This window comes from Notolabrus celidotus, chromosome 20 (genome assembly GCF_009762535.1).
Source record: "Notolabrus celidotus isolate fNotCel1 chromosome 20, fNotCel1.pri, whole genome shotgun sequence".
In the NCBI taxonomy this organism is placed as follows: Eukaryota; Metazoa; Chordata; class Actinopteri; order Labriformes; family Labridae; genus Notolabrus; species Notolabrus celidotus.
This window is the reverse complement of record NC_048291.1, coordinates 7770149-7797525: the sequence shown is the minus strand read 5'-3', so window position 1 is coordinate 7797525 and position 27377 is coordinate 7770149. Positions and strand designations below refer to the sequence as shown.

Here is a 27377-nt window from a genome sequence, read left to right as displayed (position 1 = left end):
TAAGGTTATATCACTTTATTGTCTTTCTTTACATTAGATAATGATGCAACAGTACAACATCTTCATCTTCATACATAACTAATAATATCAACATTACAAACTTGTTGTTCTATATTAAAAAATAGCCCTATTCTTAAAGTGTGCCTTATTTTATTTTCACAGCAAAAATATTTTGGTCATCAAACTTTTTCTTTGCAGAACAGAAGTTTAAAACATGAACATGATCTCAGCCTCAGATGGAGCCATGTGTTGTGTGCTGCTACATCTAGTGGTACAATGTGTTAATGACATTTTTTTTTACACTGGTGGAACACACTGAATGTTCTCATAATAAGAAGTAGATCCTATGACTCAAACAGCTTCATTCTCTCTTGGGCAGAGAGGCCGTCTTTTAAACTCTGAAAAGCAAAAACAGAGGAACAACAGAAATATGAGAAGATGCTTGAATTTGATGAATTTGCTGCTCTTACAGCTTAAAGCTCTGTCACGATGAAAGCAACATCCAATCCAATCCAATCCACTTTATTTATATAGCACATTTTAAAAACAATCAAGTTTAGCAAAGTGCTGCTCAGTGAGGAAAATGAGTTAAAACACACAGAAGAAATAATCATGATAAAATAAATAAAAAACTTAAAAATAATCAATACACTGTAAGAGCAAATAAAAATCCAATAAAAGGAAAGACAGAGACAGAGACAGAGACCACACAACCCTCAAGCTGGGTTGAAAGCCAAGGAGTAAAAATATGTTTTAAGGCGGGATTTAAAAGTCAGTAATGTAGGGGACAATCTGACATGGAGGGGTAGTTCGTTCCTGTACTTTCATACTTGTTCTGTCTGATGTCTGCACATTCATTGGGGCTTTCTGTTTTAACCTAACCAAACGGCAACCTCCGGTCTCAAACGATGAAGCCCATGCGGAAGTGTTATAAACTGCAATACATTGAGAATCCGCTTGAGGCTGGCTGCAGAAACACTGTAAACCACCTACACACCAATTCAAAGAAGACAATCTTTGCAGCATTAATAAACATGTTTACAGCCTGGTTCAAAAAATGGCTTGGCCCTACGTAGCTAATCTCTCTATCGGCACACACTGTACGGGGGGTGAATTTTTTTCTAACGTGACGGTTCAAGAAGATATCAAGATTATGAGTTTTTTGTGCAAATAAGGACATGACTGACGTGACTCCCGGTCCAGAACACAAAGCTGTTGGCTAGGATGCTCACACTACGTCACACTCTGCCTGGTTGAGTTCTGTATTTCCAATATGGCTGCCTCCGTTGATTAGCTTCAAAACAGCTCTCAGGAACAGATGGGTGACATCACGGATACTACGTTCATATTTTATACAGTCTATGAGTCTAACATGCTCTACAGGAAACATCAGCAGTTTTACTTTATGTGTTTCTTAAAATGTTGTTATATCACAAAAATCCTTACCATTGAGCTCAGTCCTCTGATCTGACGTGTGAGGGATGATTTCTTTGTTTTCTCCAGAAAAGCAGCGTTGTTTGTGTTTGTCACAGTGTCCTCTGAGGAAAAAAGACATGTTTTATGTCCCTTTCTTGACCAAAGTTGGTGATTTTGTTTTATTAACGACAAAAATATGCTTCTTCTGTTCCCAGTTTTTCACCCAGAGCTAAACCACTCAGAAGCTGTCTTGAAATTCACTGCAGACATAAATCTTTCCTACTAACTCCCTTAAAGAAAGGAAACAAGTACAATATGTTCCGCAGAAGTGAAATAAGTTAATGTGCTGCACAGAGTAAGCTGCCTGAATGTAATTGAGTAGAAATCTTATTTGATATCATGATCAGATGTTACAAAGTGTTTCACCGAGGCTCTGAGCTGCAGCGTCTCTGCCAAGAGACAAAGTGGAGAAGTTGAAATCTTCACAGTGTTTGTTGACGTCAGGATTGGGTTCATCCTGATTGTTTGTATAGAGAGCCTTCAGCTTGTGGTGGGCATATATTTTGTCCTGTTAAACACACACACAAATAAATAGCATTTATTTACCCTCTCTGCTCAACTAATCAAATCTCCTTTAACTACTCACATTACAGTATTATACAGATGTTATATGACTGTGTATAAATAATTAAGTTTAAAAAGTTAAAAAACTAATACAAAACAGTGACAAAATATAAATGACATAAGGTTTGAATTCAGCTGCAAAAAACATCTCAAATTCAGCCTCTGTTTAAGATCTGTGGCCTCTCAGTTTCTAACCTCATTGTCAATGCAATGACCTGAGTGGGTAACGATGCTTTGATGATGAGGTGCTGCTCTGATTGGCTGACTGAATGTTGTCTGAGGGGGTAGGGCGCAAACAGATGCAGAGGTGGATAAACACCAAAACAAATATGGTGAGCGCTCCAGAAGAATGTGCACCAGTACTGAGCCATTTTTTTGTAATAAACTGTACATATAACCTCAAAGTGGCAACACTTATCTATATATATAATAAGAAAACAAAAAAAAACTAAATACATCTGAATACAATTTAACTATAATAAGAAGCAACCATGGTTTTCTTTTGGTCTTTTTTCAATTGAGTGACGTTTTTTTCACAATTTTAAGTACCAAAAGAGGACAATGCACGATGGTTTAATGCATAAAAACAAGGTCTAAATATCCAAATCTAATTTTAACAGTCCTGTTCTGACAAGGCAAATAACCAATAATAGTGTAGAATGGAGAATTTTTGGGTGGCCATTCAGATTTCAGAGGGGTCCCTGCTTCCCCCTGGCATCGCTCTGGACACCCCTGGTCTCTAAGTGGAATCAATTGAAGGAAGAGGTTTTTGTAGTTGTTCTGATATATTTTCCTTCTTTGTTTGTTTATATTTGTTTGTTTTCATACCAATCGAGCAATCTTCAACTCCTCCCTCAGTGAGCGAGCTTCCTGTCTGAGAAATTGCATTTCTGCCTCCCTCGCCCTCAGGATCACCTGAAACACAAAACAAGACAACGCAGTGAGTTCCAGTATGTGTCATTAATTCTCACACTACACTTACTGAATACATATGTTTTATCCTCTAAAAATGTTGTTTTTTTTAAGGATAACTTATATGAAAATATAATACTTGAGGTAGAGTTTATCATGTTAAACCTGAGCAGCAACATACCTCCATCTCATAGAAGTCACTTCCTTGAGAGGCAGCATGCAGCTGCTTCCCATTCAGAGAGAAATATTGTTGAGTCGTGTCTTCTGTCTCTCTCTGAAAAGATGACCACACAGAGAAAGAAGATACAGAGTTACATTTTATAACTGGTTTTGGAAATACAAGATGTTCTTGTTTTGTTTGAGCGCAAATGAAGAACCTTCAGCTGTTCAGTACAAGATAAAAAGTTGCTACCTGCTTCTTTTTGAGCTCCTGGTTTTCTCTTTGGTACTGCACCGAGGATTGTCTCTCCTCCTGCAGCTCTTTGTTCAGCTGGGCGCTTTCCAGACACTTCTGAGTGTGCTGAACCGACAACACATCGAGCTCCTTCTGCAGCACCTGGAGCTCTTTGCTGCAGGGTGAAGCAGAAGAAACACACAAAGACATTGGAGAAAACTTGACTGTAAAGAGGAAATATTTGGAGTGTCTTTTACATTTCTTACAAGTTGTAAATGCGGAAAAATGATCTCCTATGAAGGTCCAGAATGGTTACAGCAGATACATTTTACACAGTTGATACACAGTTGGGTCAGTGAGAAAACTGACCCAACTAGTAAGACTACAAGAGGCATAGCTGTAGGTAAAGGTGTGAGTGTGCAGCAGTTTTTTGGATTGTTATCTTTCTGAAAATCTCTTGCCAATGACATTAGATAGAGCAGGATGTATCTAGTTGTTTTTCTGTAGCGTAACTGTAAAACAAACGCTGTGAAAGGACCAAAAGTCACTCACTCGTACTCCATTTGCAGTTGTGTGATGTCAGCACTTTCCTTGATGTGCTGAGCCCGTCGACTCCTCTCCAGCTCCTGTTTATGAGCTCTTCTCATCGCTACAATGGCTGCAGAGAGATGAGAGCGTGCATGACTGTTCAACCTGAGTAACTTCATTTGTTTCAACATTTCATGATGAACACAAGCTTCTTTTCAGTCATTCTTGAAGCTTCTTTTGGCTGAACTCACAAATAGCTTCTCCCAAATGTTACTTAAATGTAAGTTGATAATGCAGATTAACCAGTCCTTAGTTTTAATGTCATTAAAGTTTATGATAGAAAAGTTGTAGATTGATAAAAAGAAATATGTAAAAAATAACATTATTTTTGTTATTAAAGCTCCTGTAAAGAACTTCTGTTTCGTTTCCATTTTGGCGGCACCAGTGGACAAAACAAAATCTCTTATCTCTTTAATGTTTTTGTCCTGTACTTGTGTTTTATGACAAAAGTCTTACAGCCAAACTCCACAAGGTCCGGTCTGTCTCCGAGCCATTACAGCACTGGATCTGATAGCTTTCTATTCTAGTCAATCTGTTAACTCCCACTGGATCTGCTCCGTTGCGTTCCGGCTGCATCTCTGATCTGGCAGGTCAGAGCACAACGGATCAGATACGCAAGACTTCTATTTTTGCCGGATGCTGGAGCACGAAGCATCAATTTCAACAGAGCAGATGGAGCTGGACAGGAAGTTAGTCACCAAAACAAAACTTAAACATCTGGTTGATTTTCAGAATTCACAGAGCTGGAGCACAGGGGATCGGAGATGGACTGGACACAGATCTGGTGGAAGTCCTGTGTTATTTTGCTTCCTTTCAACTGTCTAAAACATAATTTCTTGGTTCTTTGCGGTGAATAAAAAAAAAAAGCTGTTTCTGTAACGTGCTGTTAGGGCCTGTGTCCATTAACAGTGTTTTTGTGTAGGTGGTGCCTGTTTCTTTCCAAAATCAATATAGTTTTGCAATGTGAGCACTCATGGTCGCAGGCCAAACCGCCCTCTTCCACGGCTGTTTTTGTTGCTGTCCTCACGATGCTCTAAGTTGAGAAAGTTCAACTTTTGGAACATTGCTACACTTGTCAATGTTACAGTGACCAATCCAAATAATTGGTACCATTAGTGGACACAGGCCCGTAATAATTTCTTCTGAGTGATACCCCACAGCAGCTGTTTCAGGTATGGAAAATAAGAATTCAGTGGGGAGCCTGTTTGGCCTGGTAGTTGAGTTGCATGCCTCATGTTGGTTTCAATTCCAACCTTCGGCCCCTTTCCTGCATGCTACTCCCAAATCGCTCTCCAAGTTTCCTGCTCTATCCACTGTCCTAGCCTCCCTAAATGAAGGCATAAAAGCTAAACAAATATATAACTTTAAAAAAAAATAATAATACAAAATGTAGAAATAGTCACTGGTCTCTTTTGATTTGGGGCTCATAAAGAGGCGTCATGATTAATAATAGTCAGTTTCATAACCAGCTAAAATACCTCACAGGGCTTTAAAAATCCAAAGTGCTTTTATTTTTGCTCAGCTTCCTGCTAAATGATGTTTACCTGCCATGGTGGAGGCCGTCTCCTCCTGCAGCAGATGGTCTTTCTCCTTCAGAAGAGCTGCCACCTCCTGCTCATGCTGCTGCTGCAGGTCACCAACCAGCTGTCTGTGCATTTCCTCCAGAGCAGTGAAACTCCCATCACAAGGGGCCTACAGTCAAATGATAAAAGATTCTCCTATTGATACATTCATACACGTTTCACTCAGTCAAAGGAACAGTTAAAGTTACTCTACTTTCTGGCACACTTGTAGAAAACGGATTCTGTTGTTGACCAATAATCTCAGTTTTCTTTGATCATACAATTAAGACAACAGTTTCAACTTTTCATCTTTGCGCTGGTCTTGCTTTACTACATCAAAAGCAATAATGTTGTTGCTGAGGGTCTTGTACGGTGGCCCTGAGAGCTCACAGCACTGCAACTTCAGAAAACACATGCAAAAAGACAAAACACAAGCAAATTAAGAAAACATCTTCATCAAACATCAATTTGATAACACATGCGCAGCATTTAGAAAACACGCTGCAGAGACCACAACACAACGGAAGTGTTTCCAGAGGACAATTAAAAGTAATGCACAAATCCGGACATGCTTGCAGTTTAACAGCAGATCACTGCAACAGGCTGAATCATGCGATCACAATGTTAAAATAAATCAAAAGCACTTACTTTTTTTATCTCATTTTCCAACACCACTGATGTTAAGAGAACCTTAATAGCGCTGTGACTCAAAATCTGCGTCAACAACAAGCGTGGTCGGACGTGTGCATCACTTTTAAGTGTCCTCTGGAAACACTTCCGTTGTGTTGGCGTCTATTTGCAGCACGTTTTTCTAATGTGTTCTGCTGTGGTCTTTGCAGCGCGTTTTCTAAATGCTGTGCATGTGTTGTCAAATTGATGAAGACGTTTTCTTAGTTTGCTCGTGTTTTGTCTTTTTGCATGCGTTTTCTGAAGTTGCAGTGCTGTGAGCTCTCAGGGCCACCGTAATCTTGTCCGTTTTTGTAGATCACTCAGGGGTGTCAATATAAATTTTTGTTTGTTTCATAAGCAGATTAAAACTCTTCACAGGAGCTTTAAATACCACACTATTTTCACAAACAGAATTTTTCTGCTGTAAAATTATGATGTAAGTTACCATAACAGACAAGATCCTTCCTGAATTCTGCCAATATTTTTTCATAAGAGGAAAAAATTAAGACATTACAAATAATTTCCTTTAAAGCTAGTCATCTGATAAAGACAAAGTGTATTTTTACCTCAAGTATTTCATGATCTCCTCTCAACTCTGCTGCATCAGCTCCCATCGCCTGTTCTCCGAGCTCCTCTCTGCTTCTCTTCTTCGTCACAGTCTGGTCAGGTGAGGAGGATGCACACTCAGTGACAGCAGGAGCATCTGTGCAGGTTCTGGTCTGCTTCTCTTTGAACAAACAAGACTTGGTGTAGTAACAATGCAAGTACTTCATCTCTTCTTCGTGGATGTGCTGCAGCTCTGTTATCTTCTCCTGAAACTCTGCTTCCAGTTTGTTTATCCGTTCCTCGTGGTAATCCTCAATTTCCTGCATGTTTTCCAGGAGTCTCTGGTTCCCGGTCTCCACAGAGATTATCTTGAGCTCAGCGCGCTCTAGCTCATCTCTTAGCGCACTGTTGTCTTCTTGAAGCTGACACAGGTTGTGATTTAAAGCCTCCTGCTCGTTCTTTAATATGACATCTTCCTCTTTGCGCAGAGCCTGCAGTTTTTCCTCTAACTCCTCAGTTTGATGCTCATAATCCAAGGACAGTCTCTCCAACAAATATATCATCTTCGCATGCTCCTGCATTCGATTCAAGTCTGCTGCAGGAGCATTTTCCATCTTTACGTCCATACTGCCCTCTGCTGCATCACCATCAGAAGTCTCCTGGCACAGCTGGTTCAAGCATTCGGCTCTTCTCTGTAGCCGGGGTATCAGTCTCTGTAACCAGTCTGCTTCTTTCTCTGCCTCTACCTTTCTGACATCAGAGTCATCGCTCTCTCCTGCAGCTGCTTCTGAACCTCTGCCTTCATAAGGAGCCAGCTCAGGGGGGTTAATATCTGCCAGACCCTTCCTTTGATGCTCCGCTCCTTGACTTTGTGTGATGGTCCCGCTCTCATTTTGCTGCTGAAGTCTAAAGGCTGTATATATCAGCTCTGCTTCAGCACAGACTCTGTGGATGGTGCTTTCTAAAGGTTCAGTGTTTTCATACTCTGTTCTTCCAGACTGAGTTCTGTCTAGTTTTAAAGCTATTCTTTGGGAGACGATGTTTCTGTACCTTTGTGCAAAGCCCCCCTCAGTCTCTCTTGGCACTGAGTGTATTAGTCCACGTTGACTCTGAAGGACTGAAACCATTTTCTCTGTTACAAATAGTTCCCTCATCAAACACTTTCCAACACTCTCCACGTCCTCCTCAGGGGGCTTCCTCTCAGATCCGGCTGATGCTTCATCATTCAGGATCTTGTCCTCTCCTCTGCCTGCGTGTCGTGATTCATGCACTTGTTTCTCTGCATCTTTCTCTCCTTGCTGAAGGCAGGCAGCAGCACTGGCTAGTTGCCTCTCAAACTCTGTTATATTAATTGGATTGGCTTGAAGTTTTTCTCTGCAGGCTTGTATGATGTTCAGCGCCACCTGAAACCTGCCCAGCAGCATCCTGCAGCGGTTTTCTGTCCCCTGGGCGAAACGCTGGCTCTGCTTGGCCTGGCTGTGCAGCAGCAGACTCAGGTGCTGAGCGTTGGCTCGGCTCCGGGTGAGCTGGGAGCAGAGGTGGGGGTCCTGACAGCTGGTGTGACCCTGCTGTTCCTCCAGTCTCTGCATGATGTCCCTCAGTTTCTCCTCCGTCACATACAGCTTGGTCTCAAGAGCCTGAATCACAGACATAAACCTCTCTTGATCGTCTGTTGCTGTGACAGCACACGGGTGAGATGACTCAGAACGGGTTTGTGCATGTTCAACAGCACCTGAGCCACTGTCTACTGTGGGATCAGTGTTCTGTTGTTGAGGAGCCCCTGAAGTGGAACAGGTACAAACTTTCATCATTTCATTCAGCTTCACCTCTGTCTCCTCCAGGCTGTTTCCTAGTACCTCCATCTTCAGCAGAATTTCAGTCAGCTCCTGCTCCTTCCTGTCCAGGAGCCTCTCGTACCCCTCTCGTATGTCCGCAGTGTCTGTTTCTTTATGCTTCACCTTCCCTAAGGCTACCTGCAGCTCCTCACACGCCCTCTCATATGAGTGCTCGAGGTTGTAGTAGTGCGTCTCGTCTGTTTTCAGGCGGCTCTGTAGTCGACTCACCTCCCCGTCTGCGTCAGATAACTGACTCTGCAGCTCTTCACAGCGGCGCTCCAGCTGCTTTCTTTCCTCTTGAAGTTTCCGTACAGCTGACACTGTACATGTCAGTTCCTCTTGGAGCTGCTGTTGAGCTGTTTCGATCTCTCTTGTCCAGGTCTGAGTCTTACTCAGGCTCCCCACCTGCTCCTCCGCCTGTTCCAGTCTCTGCTGAAGGTCCTGTGAGTGTTGCTCTTCCTGTGCGAGGCTGGCAGCCAGACTCCTCCGCTCTCTCTCCTGACTGGCTTTAAGCAGCAGGAGGTGTTTCTGTAGACGAGTCTCTTTTTGAGCCTGTGCCTCCTCATTGGCTTGAAGTTGACTTTTCATGTCTTGCAGATTTTTCTGCAAGTGCTCTGCGTCCTCCTGCAGACTGTGGTAACCCTGCACCTCCTGCTGCAGCTGTGTGAAGCGAGACTCTGCCTCCCCCCTCTGCTCCTCAGCAGCACTCAGCTGGGACTTCAGGGAGGCCACACAGCGCTCCCACTCCACTCGCTGCTCCTGAAACTGTCTGCGGTCTTGCTCCAGATGGGCCTGTGCGAGAGCTGTGGCATCACCTGTGACCAGGAGCTGTGCCTGCTGAGCCAAGAGGTCCACTCTTTGCCTCAGTTCGGCTTCTCTGGTCTCCTCCTGACTCCTCTTCAGAGCCTCCAGCTCAGAGCGGAGGTCAAGGTTCATCTTCTGCAGCCGCTGCAGAGCCAAAGCTTGTTGAGGAGACCCGTTTGGAAGATTAACAACCTACAAGACAACAACGAGCTTTGACTTTAATAAACTGATATTTCAGTGCAGAATGTGTCTTCGACTTTCCTGTTATGACAGTTATGTAGCTTTACATCAGCCCACATAGCAAAATTGGTATGGCCCAGTTCTGGCCCACAATACACTTAGACTTGGCCAACATACCACAAAGAATGACGGCCCTTAAGTGGCCCAGATATAGTTTGCCAGAGACATGGGCCAGCTTAATCACAAGCTCAACCTTAATCGGCCCAGATCATAAATACAATGCCATCATTGCCAGACCTGGCCCTCATCCGGTTGACATACATGCCAGCAGTCAGCCAGCAGTGCCGGCTTGACACCAGATCTGGCCCAGACCTGTCTGCTATGTGGGAGTGAGTGATACTAGTGCTTCTTAGAGTGAGAATAATTGTATGTTGGAGCATTTTGTACCTGTAAAAGATGTTGACTCTCTCTCTGTTGTCGTAGCTCATCCAGCAGATTCCTGTTTAACTTCTGCAGTCGAGAAAGTTCCCTCTGTGTGAGTTCAAGCTGACGAGAAAATCAAGAAACTGTCTCAGTATATTCACATTTGTTTATATTTAGGTGGTCAGCTCAAACATTGGATCATTTCTGATACTCTCTTACAAAAAGAGCGTTATTTGTAAGAAACCCTCTAGCGTGATTGTACCTCTTTGACGAGTTGCCCAGTTTTCTGCTTGTTTCCTGACACTTGTTGCTCTTCACTCTGGAGGGTGGTGTTCACTCTCTGCTCAGTTTCACTTTGCATGTTTGAACTTTTAGTCAAACACTCATCTTTTGACGGCATTGTTGTAGAAGTAGAATTGCCTTCAGCTCCAGCGACATGTGACAAAGTATCTGTCACACCTGATGTGCAGAAAATCATTTTAGAACAATGTGTTGTATTTTTAATTTAACCTTGTTTTACCGGACATATTCCTACTGAGGTATTAGATCTCCTTTAGCTGGGAGTTCTAGCCACTTGAGCCAATTCTGAAATATTCAAGCTCCTCCCAGGATGTGCAAAATATATAAAAAAAAAACTCTTCATAAACGATTAAAAATACAAAATGTATCACTCCAATTTGACTGTCCTCCAAATCTAAATTAACATTTTTCCCCAAAAAAGATGTGAAGACATTTTTCTGATTGTCCCCAGTGTGTTCACTGACTCACCTGTCTGTGAGACTTCAACAAGACAACAGGAAGCACCTCCACCCTCCTCCCTCTGCTGTGCACACTCGTTAGGGGACAGGGTGGGAGAGGCGGGGGGTGAGATTGGGGTGAAGAGATAAGAGGGGCAGATTGTAGATGGTGCAGAGTTTTTATCAGCAGGACTGTGCAGACAGAGTTTCTGTTCTTTCTGCTGGTTTTGTGATTCCTCTGCACAGTTTTCTGAACAGCTGTTTGTGTGTTCAGTTTCCTTCAGACCGTCAGATGGACGTGAGGGAGGCTGCTGCTCTGTGACAGAGCTGTGAGGGAAAAGAGGATATTTAACATTTACCCACAGGTTATCTATTTGCTATGTTAGAATTATATAGCTTGAGACTTAAACATGAGATAATAGAAAAATTATGCAACACTTCTGTACTGCGTTTAATTAGAAGCCAGATTCCCCTTCAGTCTAGAAAAACAGAGATGATGTATGAAGATATCTATTTATTATATATATTTATTTCTGCACTGACTCTCTGATGGTGTGACGATATATAATAAAGCATATTATATTATATTATATTATATTATATTAAATAACATAACATTACATTACATTACATTACATCATATCATATCATATCATATCATATTATATTATACTATATTATACTATATTATATTATATTATATTATATTATATTATTATATTATATTATATTATTATATTATTACATTATATTATATTATATTATTATATTATATTATATTATATTATATTATATTATATTATTATATTATATTATATTATATTATATTATATTATATTATATTATATTATATTATATTATATTACATTATATTACATAATTTTACATTACATTTTATTAGATTATATTTTACTTTAATATCTTATTATCATAATTTATTAGGACTGATCATGTTATTATCATATAGTACTTTTTTACTTTTCTATCTCTGTATCCAGACACATTACATTCCTATATATATTTGATTATTTACATTGCATACAATCTATCCTAACCACACCACAATCACACCAATGTCAACCTCTCACATCAGCATAACATTTCCTTACTGCCTGTAATACAACTATTTATACCATGTGTATCATTTGTTTATACCTTTAAATTTGATTCTTATTTTTTTAACTTTTTTTTTGTTTGTTTTTGTTTCTCTTTGTGTCTAATATTTGTGTACTACTCTTGCTACTATCAATAAAATACAATCTTGTCTTATCTTAACAATTGTTATCCTTTATAATTCTTATCTTTTTCCTTCTTCTTTATGTTCTGTCAATCTTTTTTTGTTGATTTGGTTAGTAAAATCAAATTGTAGTTTTCTAGCCTGTATGACAAAATCTCTCAAATAAGAGTTTCTTGTATCAACTATGACAAATGTTTCATACCCTTTGACATCAGGTGTAGGGCCAGGCCTAACATTCTTCAACACAGCTTGGACCCAGTTGCGTCTCATCCCAGAGGTCATTGCACAGAGTGTGTACACTCCATCTCTGCTCTGTGGAAAAATAAATGTTTATTATTCATTATATATGTTGGAGAGAAGGACTGGATATTGGTTGGCTTTAAAGGTGACATATCACGCTTTTTTCATCAATATATATTGGTCTAAGAGGTCCCCAAAACATGTCTTTAAAGTTTATGCTCAAAAAAACACTTTGAAATCAGATTTTGGCATGCCTGAAAAGCCCTCTTCTTCAGTCCTCCTCAGAAAACTCTGTTTTCCCTCTGACCACGCCCCCTCAGGAAGTGGGTGTGCCCTTGGCTCTCCGGCACGTTGATCTAATGTTTACATGTTGGCTGCTCTCTGAATCTGATCCAGAATCTGATCCTGACGGAGATGCGCCTGTAGCAGGACCTTTCTGAACGATTGGTCACAGATTTAGTGTTTCTTGTTGTTTTATTTATCAGTATGTCGACGTTTGTCTTGGTACACAGCTACGAACATGTAGCTATGTGGCTATGCTAACTAGCGCTAGCACTTATCCATGATAAATAAAAATCATCCACTAGATCTTCAAATCTGCAGGCCTGGGGAGTAAAACCGACCTCTACCAGAAAGGCAGCAGGACCTTCCTGAAGGATTGGTCACAGATTTAGTGTATCTTGTTGTTTTATTTGTCAGTATGTCGACGTGTGTCTTGGTACACAGCTACAGCTACAGCTATGAACATGTAGCTATGTGGCTATGCTAACTAGCGCTAGCACTTTTCCATGACAAATAAAAATCATCCATTAGATCTTCAAATCTGCAGACGTGGGGAGTAAAACCGACCTCTGCCAGAAAGGCAGAGGGACCTTTTCTGAAGGATTGGTCACAGATTCTGTGTTTCTTGTTGTTTTATTTGTCAGTATGTAGACGTGTGTCTTGGTACACAGCTACAGCTACGACATGTAGCTATGTGGCTATGCTAACTAGCGTTAGCACTTATCCATGATAAATTAAAATCATCCACTAGATGTTCAAATCTGCAGACGTGGGGAGTAAAACCGACCTTTGTGTTTATTAAGACAGCCTACAACTAGCATGCCTCCCTCCTAAGCTCCTTGTTAGCACACATTTGTGCAGGGAATGAAAAACGGAGAAGTTAATTTGTACTTTATACAGTCTATGGGCTGAACAAGCTCCGAGCTCTGACTCCGTGACAGACCGGATATTGTTGTTACGTAACAAAAACATGGAAGTCTGAAACGGCTCGTTTCACACCCATTTACAGAGGGGGAAAAAATCAGAACGGGGCAGAGTGGATTTTTTCATTCTCGGGGGGTTTGTAGACATGCCAGGGACACATATTTCAGGTAGAGAACCATTAAAAAGTCCATTTTGCATGATATGTCACCTTTAAATATAGCCATCGACATCTACTGAATATTCATCTAAAATGTAGTTTCCCCTTTATTTACTCTCCATCATTGGTTCTATCACCTCACTCCTCACAGCTCAAAGCAGGTGAATACATCTGCTCAACTGGACCTATGTTTTAGAATATGAAGCTCTGTAGGAGCGCATAGAGCAGATCTGAAATTTTGGCCTGTTGAGAAAGTTTGGCAGAGAACAGGACTTTTGAGAAAAACAAGATGAAGAAAGTGCGCTTGACACTTCCACACTATGTTCAAACCAAACAGCCTGAGCAGACTGAGCCAAAACGAGCAGAAACTCCAAAAATATCGGTTTCTGGTGCACTCAGCAGCTTCCCTCGAGAGTAATCCAGACAGACCCTACATGCATTTCTTTATTTACAGACTGAGCATAAAATAAAAACCTAATGTAGCTCCTTTAGTTTGTTTGTTCCTCTTTCCAAAACCCTTTTTGTTACAGCTCGTCATACTTTATATCAAGGATGTAAAATCCAGCAGTCAGCGTTTATCGGAGAGCAGTTTGAAGATGTAAACATAGTAGCACCGACCTGTTTCTTCACTTTGCTGCAGTGTTGGTAACAATCAGCGGTGGAGACCAGAGGAGAGGACGACTCTGCTGTCTGAGAGGAGCTGCATGTTTTCATTATCTCTGATTCATCACCCTGACACAGATCTGTGTTAGGCCTTCAATGACAGAAACAAGAACAAAGTAGTCATCACTCTCTGCAGTTCATCTATCATTTCAGTTACACAAATAAAAAATCATCTGATGCACTTTAAGAAACACTAGAAACAAACCTGATCAGCTGGTCAGGACTTATGGGGTTGTTTTCTGTGGTTTCTCCTTTTTCTGCTTGTGAACTTAAAGCTTTGTGGTTTGAATCTGTGACAGAGACAGCAGTAAAGACACAACACAAGTTTTGCTTGAGAAAATATAAACAGCTTTGGAAAAATGTTCAACCACATTTAAGCATTTTAAGACAAGACAGAATATCTGACAGATGTTTGGATAGATCATTCACTGGAAAAATGCCCCTCCAAAAGCGAGAATAAAAAACTTATTTCAAGGTACTTTAACCTTAAAATAAGCAAAACAATCTGCCAATAGAACAAGTGAAAATTTGCTTGGAAAGATTTCTTAAAAAACTTTTCTTTCTTTCTTTCTTTCTTTTATCAATGGAGCTGTTTTCTGATAGATTATCCAATAAAATGCATTTACTTAAATCAAGTAAAGGGTTTGTCTTTAATCAAGATTATTTGTCTTCTACTAATAAGATCTCAGCTTGAAAAATGTATGAAATGTAAAATAAACCTTTTTTCTTCTAAATTACAACTCAAAACAAGATAATTTCAAGATTGTTTGACTTAACAAGATTTTTAAGATGCATTGGCCTAAAACAAGTCCCTCTATCTTACTCAAATGTTACCTGTTAAGTAAATGTATCTTAAATCAAGTGGGATAAGACATTTTGACTAAAAATGAGACAATTTCACTTGGTAAGATTTGGGGTTTTTGCAGTGTTTGTAAATATAAAAGAGTAGCACAAGTTAACAAAATAAACCAAGGGAGTGAAATTACCATCTCTGTTGGGTCTTTGGTCGAGTCTGCTGAGAGAGCGGCTGCTCCGGATGAATGGAGCGGTGGTGAGAGAGGAAGTGTGGAGGGATGAGAAGCTGCGGCTGCTGCAGAGGCGTAGAGCCGGTCTGTTGGGGCGAGATACCGCTCTGCTGCCCTGCTGACCAACCAGGCTCTGCTGACCGCCTCTCTTCAAACTGCCTCCAGCTCTGCTGCCACTAACAGACGAGCCCAAACCTCTGCTGCCCAGGCTGTTACTCCTTCCTGAGCTCACACTGGATCGAGATGAACTGTTGCCTCCCTGTTTGGCTCCACTGCTCAGAGGTGCTGAGGCTGCTGCTGGGACCTTCAGGAGAGAATGGAAACAAAGCCAGAGCAGAGGCTGAACACTGACTCTATGAAAAATCAATCACAGGACGACAGCTCTGTGTGGTGCCCAGGTTTAAAGATGATCAAATTTAGATATCAAACATTACACCTCCAGATAAACCCTAATCCAAACTTGGACTCTGACACATACAATCCAATCACCACTGGAGGAAACCTTTTAATCCTCACAAGAGCTCTTAATTTGCTTAAGTACCATCTGACCGACACTGTGACCACACTAGGACAAACAAACACACACACATGCGCGTGCACAAACATTCAGCCTAAACTTAATTACACTTGAGCATTGGAAAGCCATCACACACTCTGTGCAGTCCGTTCTCAGGAGATGCAACCTCAACAACTGCAGAGGCCATCAATCTGAGGCCGGAGGACGAGACAGAGGAATCAATGCAAGGAGGCTGAAGAGGCCTGACGAAGCGACTCTGCTGATCGTAACTCCGCCGTCCTCATCTTCAGACATTAATAGAGATATAAATCAAACCAAAGTGTATGCACGTCCAGAAAATCGAGCTCACACTCTGAGGAAATCAGAGGCAATGATGGGAGGGCTTATATGAAAAATGTAATATACTGTCAATCTAGTCCAAAACACTTTTATAAACACAGTTTTAATGAAGGAAGATGAAGAAGTTTAACAGAAAGATGCAAGCTGAGTGTGTTTATTGATATAACACCAACCAGTAAACCTTTATAATTGTTCTGTGTCCAGTCGTGGTACATAATGCGTTCACTTAGCTGATGAGTTTGGTTCTGGCTTTACAAACTTAAAAACATTTTGAGGATCTTGTTTAAAGGATCACATCATTCTTGAGTTACAGCAAAGTGCAAATCCTGAAGTTGCATAGATCAGATCATTATCATAATCATCCTTACTGTTCTTTTTTTTGTTTGCATTGTAATAGTTTGTCATTACAAAGAAGATAAATGTGTCTTTCCCCCTGTGCATTGAGCTATAACAATCATTTAAATGACAGGCTTATTTAGTTTGTTGCACTGCTGCTGCTCCTTTAAACTGTAGTATTGTTTGGGATTTTATGCATTCCTTATTCTCTCATTTTTAAGTTGCAAATTATTATTAGGTGATATTTGATCTATGTTATACTCACCATATACTTAGTTTTGATCTTTATTTTATCTTGGTATATCTAATTGCCTAAATTCTCCATTTTGTGACATGAATCTGTTTTTAATATTTATTTTTAATCTTATTTTAAAGCTCCTGTAAGAATTTTTCAACCGTTCATGAAACAGCTTAAAATGAATGAAGATGCTTCTTAATGATACATACATACAAGATTGATTGTTTCTGAATAGTAATTTTGACATCCGGAGCCATTTCTGCAAGGTAGGTATCAGGCAAAGTGATTGACTCTAAGCTGCCAAATATGGTATTACAGTGTCCACAGCATATATTAAAAGTGAGTACCATATTTGACTGTGTAAAAATGCAGGATGACTTAAATACTTTCGGGTTGATAATAAATTGTTTAATGCTCACTCTGTGTTCAAGGCTTTCTTTTCCTGACTGTGTTGAGCAGTTTGATCTGCAATTCCTGTGTAAACAATACTTTACAAGTATTATAAGTTTATTATCATATTATGATTATGCTCTACACCACACCATGTATTTTATAACAGAGTTGAGTAACAATCCTGTTTTACAGGGAATACTTTTTAACTCATAATAATGTAGTGATAGTAACTTTGTCTTTATCTCACCTTTAAACACTAATGTTTTCAGAGTGCGATGACAGACAAGCAAAGGCAAGAACTCAAGAGAATAAACATCAATCAGTCAGGCCAAACAATGAGGTGTTGAAAAAATGTAACAGAGGAGCAAACGCAAACAAAAAGCATCAATGAGATGAATCCAAAAAAAGAGGATTAAGAGTGATACAAATTTAAGAGATCAATAAAAGCATAATATAATATAAAAAGACGCTGAAAAAGATGGCAGATCAAATCAGGGAATACAAAAATGAAGGCAAAAACATAGAAACAGATGGATAAAAGATAAATTAATTAATAAGTAAGTAAATAAAAGCAGCAAAGGATGGTAAATCTAAAATAAAATGTATGACTGTAACAACAAATCTGAAAAATATGAGAAAGTAATACACTTTGTAACAGGACACAGATTTCCCATTCACTCTAAGCTTCATAGTTAAAGTCACAGCGGTTACTAAATGACCAAAGCAGCATGTGTGAGTGTCTGTGTCGACCAGGAGCTCACCTTCCCTCCGCTCTTCTGTGCAGGCTTGTTGCTGTTAGAGTTCACCTTGTTCTCCTGCCACCTACCACAGAACAGATTCAGACCAGTGAGTCATCAGATAAACAATCACCAGAATATTCGTTAGTGATGTTTCATTAATTTTATTGGACTGTACTCAAGGTTTTTTTTTTTTTATTGGGCAGCTCATAATTACCTTGTGGTCTATATTAAAGGAAATATTCTGAAGCTCTTAAACATCTGTGTCAGTGATGATGATCAGAGAGATTATCTGTACTTTTTTGACACATGAACACTTAAAGCTGGCGCTGTTACATAAGTGCAGTCTAAGATAGCACAGGGTGTTGAGAGAGAGGTTAAGAGATTCAGCCTTGTTCGGATAAAATGCTTAAATCCAGTCCGTCCTTTTCTGTGATGCTTAGAACGTTTGGATTTCGAACTACTGTAAGGTGTAAAGTTTTCACTCATAATCAAATTTCTGCTGGGCTTGTTCTTTTGTTTTTCTCACTTAGCTGCAAATGGCTTTTACTCGTGAGGCTGGATACCTCAGAGGGGATGGAGTCATGTTTTATTTTTATGGAGTAAATTAACACCCAGAGTTAGAATGATGGTGCCAAGAAACATTATCATGATTGTGCAGCCAAACAGTGAGACCACATCCAACTCAGCCAAATCGAGATATGATTTACAGCCTGTAGAATACGTGTAGAAACGTATGTTGACAGTTAAATAAAACAACCTAACATAAATATTCTGCCAATTTAGGACTGAATAACACTACTAACATTTCAATTTGTTAAAATATGTTATGATTACAGAAATTTCAGTTTTGAGTTTAACTTGTCATCGAATTTTAGAAACAAATATATAAAAGAAATAAAGCCCTCTAGAGGAAAAAATAAATAACTTTGACTCACCTTTGCGCCCTGGACATCATTTTTAGAAGTAGGGTTAAAAAAACAAACACTGAACGGAAAAACTCAAATAACAAAGAGAAACGGAGGCTGATATCGGGACCCCTTCATGCTCATTCTCACCCCGGCAACAATCAGAGAGAAGAAATCACAAACAGGGCTACAGCAGCGCCGCAACCAAACACACACACTTACACACACTCTCACACACATAATCCCAAACTCCATAAGAGTTTGCAGGATTAAGCCACGGGCTTAACAGGATTAGTCTTCTGTAATTTAAGTGAACTTGACGTACCTGCTGGGACACATAATTCAGTATCACATAATTCATCACGTTATTGTTATAAAGACAAGGTGTTGATTTTAACTGAGAAACATCCAGAAACACAGAGAATAACACAAGAACTGTCTGAGATCAAACTGAAGAGAATTAGCTTCTGATTGCTCCGAGGACACACAGAGACACACCTGTCACTGCACTGTGACCTCACCTGTCCTCTCAAATGAATGTTAATGCAACACGAGCTGAAGAGCCTAAACTAATGAGTCATTCATTTAACAGTGTGTGCTATAGAGTTAGTAAAATGATAAAGAGTACGAGGAAGAAGAGTTAGATTATTGAAACCATTTAATGATGATAGTGTACGTTCCTCCAATAAGGTGAGATGCAGAAACTAGGGGATCAGATGTACAAACATGGGCCCCACCATCACAGCTCGAGCCAACCTTACACAATAATTATAACAATATCTCCTCACAGAAATGATTAAAAGCTTTGAGTAACTAACTGTGCACTACACTATAAAAACTGAATATAAATAATCACAAGAGAGCAAGTGTGATATCTCCACAGCAACATCTGCAGTCATACTTTTGTCATGAACAGACGAGACCTTTAAGCATGAAGTGGGGCTGAGGGGTCTGTCAGAGAATCAGGGCCACATTAAGGACGAATAAAAAAGTAGATTTTGAGAATTAAGGTTTTAATTTTGAAGCAAATTTGTTTGTTGTACAATATGTAGTAAATATGACAAAGTATTTATATATACAAATCAAAATAAGCACTAGCAAATTATCTCTTTGGATCGTCAAGGATAGCTTATTTTAGCCTGCAGAGAGAGCCGAGCTAACAACCAAACTGTAAACAGTTAGTTTTGACCTTTGCTACAAAAACATGTTTATATTTCAGGATTTCTCACATATAGAGAACACTTATTGTATTAATGCTAACACTAAAATTATGTTTAAATTACATATTTTCAACTCATAAATGTACAGTTATTATAAGCTACATTTGATTGACTTCACAAAACTGTAGTTTCCCGCAGCACTTCAATGCAGCTTTGATGTTTTCAACTATTTAAGAACTATATAAAAAATATGTATAGAGTAAAAACAGACTGTAGTTATTTTATTATTAGGAATAACAAAAAGCCAAATTGATTATAGTCATTCAAGGTAACTAACCAATATGAGCTCAGTTTTTACAGTATCGCTATAAAACAAAACTTAAAGAAAAACAAACACAGACATTCAGAAGTTATGATGTCTTGTTGTTTTACTCAAAAAATAAAAAAACAAGTGTTTTAAATTACATCAAACTATAATCACAAGATTAAGGAAAAGGGAGATAAATGATTTCCACTTCTCCCAATCATACATCAAAGTGAGTTATTTCTGAAGCCTCAAACAGAAGATGATCCAGTTCATTATAAAAAAAGACTTTTAGGAAATATTATCATACCTGTCTTCTGCCGAGCAGGTCCAAATTTGTTTGCAGGAATGTGAAAAAAATATATATTTTAGATCATTAAGGATTTGCCATTTCTCTAATTACAACAGAAATATATAAATTACCTAAATGGTCATATTAATCTTTTCAGAGATAGATTTATTTGAGTTATCAATTAAAACAGAATTAAATCATTGTCATGACCCTGGGTTATATATTTTGTGAAGTGTTCCTGTTGTGCTGTGCAGCTCTGTCTCCTCCCCTGCTGTGTAGGTGATCATGTGTTCCTGTGTTCCTATGTTATCTGTGAGTGCGTCAGTAAGTCAGGTGCTGATGCAGGTGTGGCCTCTGGTTGGTTTGATCAGAATTGCTGCTCCTGGATTGGATGAAGATGTACATCCCTGGATTAAATCTCCATTGCTGGAACATGCTCTGCCCTTCTCCTGGCATTCCCAACAGAGCAGCATTAGACAGTGCTAGAACTTTCGATGCATATAACTTTGTGTGTTTAGATATTGATGGCTAGGTTGGTTGATTTGTTGTTAGCTTGTGAATATTGTTGTAAATATATCCACTGTAAAATAGAACATATGTGGCAGCAGAGTGGGAGCCAGTAGCCTTGTGTCTGATCTGTTTATCTCATGTTTTTATCTTTAGGAGTTAAGATAAGATATGTGTCTATTGTTTAAGTTGTTGTTTCCTTTTAGGGAAGTAACTTTTGTTTGTTGAATTGACCTTTTCTCATATTCTAAGATCATTAAATCCAGTGGTGGACAGTAGCAAACTAAATTTACTTGAGTACTTTAATACATTTTTTGAGTATCTATACTTTACTTGAGTATTATTTTTTGGAGAACTTATTACTTTTACTCCACTACATTCAGAAGACAATTATTGTACTTTTTACTCCTCTACATTTCTATCAGTGCTCTAGTTACTCAATACTTTGGCTTTGAAGTCAGCTCATGAATTTCCTTCTCTTTTCTGAAACCTGATCCCTAAGACAGTAAACTGTGTTTGTGTAGTTCTGTTTGTCTCAGTGGTTTAGTCGTACCTGTATATCATGCGTCTCCATGGTTGAACGCTGAGCAAACAGAGCGAATTTCACTCAGATCAGGCTGTTCATTTAGAGGTGGTAATGATGGCTATAATTCTCCACCTGAGCCCCCATGGACATATCTTCAGTCCGTGTTAGAGGTTTTTGAAATGAAGAATGATACGTATCATTTGAAATGTTCTCTCTGTTTCCCACTCTGTCCAAACATACAAAAATTCACTGTCCAACCTGAGAAAGCGTGTTGAGCTACGTAACATTTGTTTCATTCCAGATGAACATTTCAAACTAAGCTGTCTGTGCTTGGAGTAACTTAGTTTCTGTTTTTATTCCATGGTGTAGTTTTTAGAGATTTCAAGTAATGTTTTCAAAATAAACATAATGTAACAGAATGTACTCCTATGTATTCTTGACTGCACTCATGGTTTGTGAAAATACAACGTTTTGAGATTTTTTAAAAAGAACCTTGAATACTTACGTTTTTTTAATAGCAAGTACTTCAGTACTTTAACTCAAGTAATAATCTGACAGAGTAACTTTCACTTGTATTGGAGTAATACTTCACCTGGAGTATCTATACTTTGACTCAAGTAATGAAGCTGTGTACTTTGTCCACCCCTGGTTAAATCTGCTGCTTAGTGCTTACCCTGATATGAGGTATACTGCTAGCTCGGGAGTGGGGAGGGAGGGGGTCTCACTTCATGTTGTGTCCAGGTTTCCCTAAAGAGACATAAAAATAATGTTTACATATAACAAAATATTTTTAAATACTTATAATTATCTATTTGACACTCAGCATGGGGAATAAAATAATTTTAATGAATAACTTCACTTCATCTGAACCGTTTCCTCTTCTCCGAAAACACCGGCTCTGATTGGCTGAACGTCACGTGACCTCACAGCTGATTCCGTTGGATGGAAGTGTTTTTGTTCATAAATTCATGAAGCCATTTCTGGTTAGCATCACATCAATCATCGTCCAACATGGATCAGGCGTCTCAGGCAGCTCCGGCTCATGCTTTGGACCCGAGCAGCTCTCAGATTCTAGTGGAACACGACCGGAAGCGCCGGCAGTTTGTGATCAGACTGAACGGTGAGTCCAACATGTAAACATTAGCATGCTAACAGGCTCCTGTTAGCTCACAGGCTGCTGCAGATCTGGCAGCTAACATCGACGTCGAGCTTCTATTGATGAGTCCAGCTGCCATTTCAAGCACAGAGGGGTTGTCTGTTTCGTACATTGTGAATGTCACGGCTTTATTCCGGGTTTATTTCTTGTTACAGCGTCTTCACCTGTAACTTTGTAAGCTTGTTTTTCTTTCAGTCCTCTTTTGAAAACAAGTATGCCCCCTCCCATTTTACAAAAACATTACTGAACACAAACCTCATGATCCCTTTTAATGGTCGCAGTCATATTTCGTTCATTTTAAAGTAGTTCACCCTTTGTTTACAGTTTGACTCTTACTAGGACTCGATCAAATAATGCTGTGTATATATCCAGGTCAGTAAGCTCTGAGGTGTTCCCTGTTATGACAGCTCTGTGAGATGTGTTTACAGCAGAACTGTGGAAGTCATTCTTCCCTGAACAGATATCTTTATCTCTCTCTCCACCCAACTACACCATCCATGTTTCTGGGTTGCCAACTTTCTCACTACTAAATAAGGGACAGGTGCCTGGTGCCATGGAGGTGTGAGCATGATGTGTGAATTCAGCGTATATTCTGATTCTGATTCACCTGGAAATGCAGAAAGTGTGTATATTCCCTTTAATCCTTACTGTATCATTATTTAACCTCATATGAATAAACCTAAAAGAAAACACAATATTTCTCTTTACATAAAAAACATGCAAAAGAAGAATTAAATGCAAAAGAGGAGTATGACTCACTAAATGTACTTTTTCCATGGATACTTTTTGCAGCTCTTGACTGACTCAAGCAGTCTTTTGTCCTTTTGCAAAGCCAGAGACTTCCTGATATGGCAAGTCACAGTTTACAGATATTTGAAGTTCATTTTTGATCAGCTCTGTGCTTCATCTGTTTCTTGAGTCTGACAATTTAATGGCCATCAGAAAGAAAATCCTCTCCACATTTTTTGCAGGACTTGTATACAACTGATGTACGTGAGGGAGCCTGTGATTGGATGACAGGCAGTGTGATTGGCACATGATCTACCACTGTCGTTTTATCTGATCTAGGATCTGTAGAGTGCAGTCTGCTGTATTTACAAGAGTTAATAGTCAATATACGGGACAATTGAGGTCCCGTATAAAACAAACCAATTTAGCCAAATATACAGGATGTCCCGGCTAATACGGGACAGTTGGCAACCCTAATATTTCCCCACAATCACCCTCTCTCTGTCTGCATGTTAGATTACTCATGCCTGTCTCATTATGCAGCCATGTTGCAGAGTGATATGTGGACTGAAAGTTGTTTATGCAACTTGATCAATATTGTAGCCAAGAGTTAGTCGGTTACTCTTTTATAAGGGCCAGATTAAAAAAAGAAAAGTGGGGAGGGGTAATAAACAAATGTGTTTTATGGCTGCTTGAACAACATGAGAGGAAGCACTATTGGAGGAAATGTGAAATATAACATCTTTTTGGGATACTCTCTTATCCTGGGTTGTGTTGCAGTGGCAGCAGGCTTAGCTAGTTAACTCAGACATCCCTCTCTTCAGTGATGTTTTCCAGCTTCTCAGGGAGATTCCAAAGTGTTCCCACGTCAGACTAGATATATAATCCCTGAAGCAACTTTTGGGTCGTCCCAGGAGTCTGCATCGAGTTTAACATGCCCAGAAAACCTCCAAAGGGAGACACCCTGAAAGCATCTATGCTCAAACCACCTGCGAAGGAGTAAACTACTTTGAGTTTCCTACCCTTTCCTTAAGGCTGAGTTCAGACCCTTTTTGGAGGAAACTCATTTTGGCTGCTTGTATCTGATATATAATTATTGCGGTCTCAACCCGAAGCTTCTAGATGATAGATAAACTGGTAAATCAAAAGCTATACCCTCAGGCTCAGTCCCCTCCTCACAACAACAGTCCATTACAACACCAGCATTACTGCCGATGATGCACCAACTTGACTGTCCATTTGACGATTTATTTTACCCTCACTGTGAACAAGTCTCTGAGATACGTGAACTCCCCAGAGTCACTCCCTACCTGGGGGGAGCAATATGCTGTTTTTTTGGCAGAGGACCATGACCTCATACTCTGAGGTGCTGACTTCCATCCTATAGTCATATTTTGGATTTTATAGAAATATAAGAAACTTGAATAGTGTCCGTTATAAGTCTGATTTACCCGCATGGAAGCAGTTGAATGGATCTGTTGTAGACAGTAGGCTCAGCTTTAGTTATCTTGACTCAGGGTGTTGTTGCATGCATGAGGTAAGACTTTTTCTGTCTGATTAGCAATTTTTTTTTTACTCCACAAGTACAGGCAAGTACCGTTCGCATATTGCAGCAAGGTGGGGTCAACTTCCTGAGCTGTGGGACATTTTTGGTGGAACTTTACCAAACAGGAAACTGTGACTTCTCTCTGCCCTCAGGATCTCATGATCGAGCGGTTCTTCTGTACGAATATGTCGGGAAGAAGACAGTGGACCTGCAGCACACCGAGGTTCCTGATGCTTACAGAGGGAGAGGGATAGCCAAACACCTGGCCAAGGTAAAACAGAGAGGATGTTTCTTTTGTTGCTCAGTTCTTTGAGGCACAATTAGTATGAGTTCGACAAAGTTTGCACAATTAACAATGTGAGTTATTAAAGAACAAGATGTATCTTTTTCATTTGCACTCCGTTACTTTACACCGAATTATTGTGATTACTTAACTTTGGAGTTAACCACTTTTATGTTGGGAGTGTTACCAAACACACCTCATGAAGTAAAAGAGGAGGACCCTTGTGAAAATGTGAAAAAAGTGCCTTTGTTAGAAGATCTGATCGGTCTGAAGTACTTTTGGAAACAGGTTTCATGTTTGTTTTTTCTGTGATGGCAGGCAGCCATGGATTTTGTGGTGGAAGAAGACCTGAAAGCCCACTTGACCTGCTGGTACATCCAGAAATATGTCAAAGAGAACCCTCAGCCTCAGTACTTTGAACATATTTATCAATGACCCAACATGGCTGCCACAGAGGAGAAGGAGAAACAGACTCCTCCGGATTCAGACTGAGCTGCAGCATGCTTTGGAGTTACAGGCCAATACTCAAAAAAGGACCCTCCAGGCATTGTAAAACGTGATATAAAATGACTCCAGAGACGAGCAGTCTCGTGGGAAAGACGCCTGTGAGCTGAATGATGGGCCAGTGGTTGAGTTTTGTCCATAACAAGACACAGGAAGTGCACCAGCTGGTCACATGATGTAAAAATCGCAAGCAAATAAACTAACCAAAGCCGAAGGCCGTTTACTGAGACAGAAACGCTCCCATCACTGACTGCAAGTGAAGGGTTATGAATGATTGTGACCGGCTGTGAGTCAAATCTTGGGATGCAAATTCTCTTTCCTCCCCTCACTGGTTGAAGGCAGCACCGCAAGATGGCCTCCAGCGGTGTCGAAATGGAGGCAACGATGCTCCAACTGTGATGACTAATACTTCAACCCTCTTGATATTCCTCAGCCTTACTTGTTTTTGTATTTTTAATCGGCTCCTCTTCTTATAAAGTGGATTTTCTGGGGGGGCTGAAATGCCAACATAGGAGATTGAAAATTGGTGACGTTACTTAAACATCTATCACTTAAGAGAGTTTTTTTTTTCAAGGTAACCGCAAGTTCTGGCATACATTTGTTGGGTAATGGGTCATTAAAAAATATCAGTTGTATTTTGACAATAGTTATTTTCCAAGTTCCAAATGTCCACTCTCATTCTGCCCAGAAATAGAAACGTACTGTTTATTATTTACGTCAGGAATCGATCAGGGACAGGTGCAGGGATTTGTAAACCAAAGACAAAACACTGAGTCATAGTTCTGTCCATTGTGTGTGTTAAATGTTACAGAAACATGTGATAAATTGGATCTGAAGCTCATCATTGTGTGGTTTAAACCTCAATGTGGATATGGTTGAATATTTCTGCCCAAACCAGCATTTTGAAAAACAGCATTGTTTCATTCTCTGGGCAGGGAAATGTGGCTCAGAGCTTACACACTTCTCCTCTTTTCGTTGGCTTTCTTTCCCCTGAGGTATGGCTTCATATGCCAGCTGATATCCAAATGATAAAGGTCATCATGGAGCAAATCTTTTACTGACAAATGCAGGTTTACTGTGATCTCCCTTTTTGCTGTCGACAATCAAAAGTGTTGAAGCGAAAGATCCCTCAGGTTACTCCACACACTCCGTCAGGAGGATCATCAACATACAGGCTGACCCTTCGTCTGCTTCAATCATTTAAAGGTTACAACAGGAAACTCCTTTTGCTCTGATATAGTTCCTCCAGGTCATACACCTATTCCTATTTTTTTGTCTTTTGTTCATATTTGTGTGTTTGCCTGAAAGGAAGTTTTGAGCTAATGGCTCGACCGAATGCGCCAATATGTAACAATCCTTGTACTGTTGTTTTGTGCTTGAGACTTTTGTTTGGTTGTTGTCTATAAATAAATACATTTTCATCAAATCTTGTCCATGTATCTTTTAAATCTTTTACATTTCTTTTTCTATACATATTCTCGTTGAAATTCTTGTACCATGCATCTTCTTGTTTGCTGCTGTAACTCCATGAATTTCCATGTTGTGAGACCAATAAAGGAATATCTTATCTTATCTTATCTTATCAGTTATTATTATTACTATACTAATTACAGGTGACATATCACTCACATATTGTTTTATGTGTTTCTGTTAATGAATCTATTATACACATAGTACACAAGTA

General features: G+C 39.6%; 2 protein-coding genes across 3 annotated transcripts; one reads left to right on the top strand and one right to left on the bottom strand.

Annotated features, from left to right (window-relative positions):
* LOC117832717 (nuclear mitotic apparatus protein 1-like) lies at positions 1-22366 on the bottom strand. 2 transcript variants are annotated; one of them, XM_034711956.1, is made up of 18 exons: positions 22149-22366; positions 17803-17863; positions 15180-15522; positions 14399-14483; positions 14149-14284; positions 12130-12239; positions 10722-11017; positions 10216-10412; positions 9978-10076; positions 6732-9542; positions 5479-5626; positions 3899-4004; positions 3365-3521; positions 3134-3226; positions 2869-2955; positions 1843-1984; positions 1447-1538; positions 1-398 (listed from the first exon to the last, which is right to left on the bottom strand). In XM_034711956.1, the coding sequence occupies exons 5-18, from the start codon at positions 14242-14244 to the stop codon at positions 345-347; spliced, it is 4488 nt and encodes a 1495-aa protein (XP_034567847.1). In that variant the 5' UTR covers positions 14245-14284; positions 14399-14483; positions 15180-15522; positions 17803-17863; positions 22149-22366; the 3' UTR covers positions 1-344. The 2 variants fall into 2 exon arrangements, with proteins under 2 accessions (XP_034567847.1, XP_034567848.1); XM_034711957.1 differs by lacking the exon at positions 22149-22366 and having other exon boundaries at positions 17803-17964.
* Positions 22367-22395: 29 nt separating this feature from the next.
* Positions 22396-27119, top strand: natd1. Its single transcript, XM_034712026.1, has 3 exons — positions 22396-22595; positions 25059-25177; positions 25508-27119. Exons 1-3 carry the CDS (start codon positions 22487-22489, stop codon positions 25622-25624), a joined length of 345 nt encoding a protein of 114 aa, XP_034567917.1. The 5' UTR covers positions 22396-22486; the 3' UTR covers positions 25625-27119.
* Positions 27120-27377: the final 258 nt, after the last annotated feature.

What these genes read in the sequence shown, in the direction of transcription:
- natd1 (XM_034712026.1), top strand. Translation starts at nt 22,487, where the DNA reads ATGGATCAGGCGTCTCAGGCAGCTCCGGCTCATGCTTTGGACCCGAGC. An exon ending in GTTTGTGATCAGACTGAACG is followed by an intron (nt 22,596 to 25,058) that starts GTGAGTCCAACA and finishes CTCTGCCCTCAG; the next exon opens with GATCTCATGATCGAGCGGTT. An exon ending in TAGCCAAACACCTGGCCAAG is followed by an intron (nt 25,178 to 25,507) that starts GTAAAACAGAGA and finishes CTGTGATGGCAG; the next exon opens with GCAGCCATGGATTTTGTGGT.
- LOC117832717 (XM_034711956.1), bottom strand. Translation starts at nt 14,244, where the DNA reads ATGAAAACATGCAGCTCCTCTCAGACAGCAGAGTCGTCCTCTCCTCTG. An exon ending in AGAGTCAACATCTTTTACAG is followed by an intron (nt 9,543 to 9,977) that starts GTACAAAATGCT and finishes GTTGTCTTGTAG; the next exon opens with GTTGTTAATCTTCCAAACGG. An exon ending in CAACTGCAAATGGAGTACGA is followed by an intron (nt 3,522 to 3,898) that starts GTGAGTGACTTT and finishes TTCACCCTGCAG; the next exon opens with CAAAGAGCTCCAGGTGCTGC.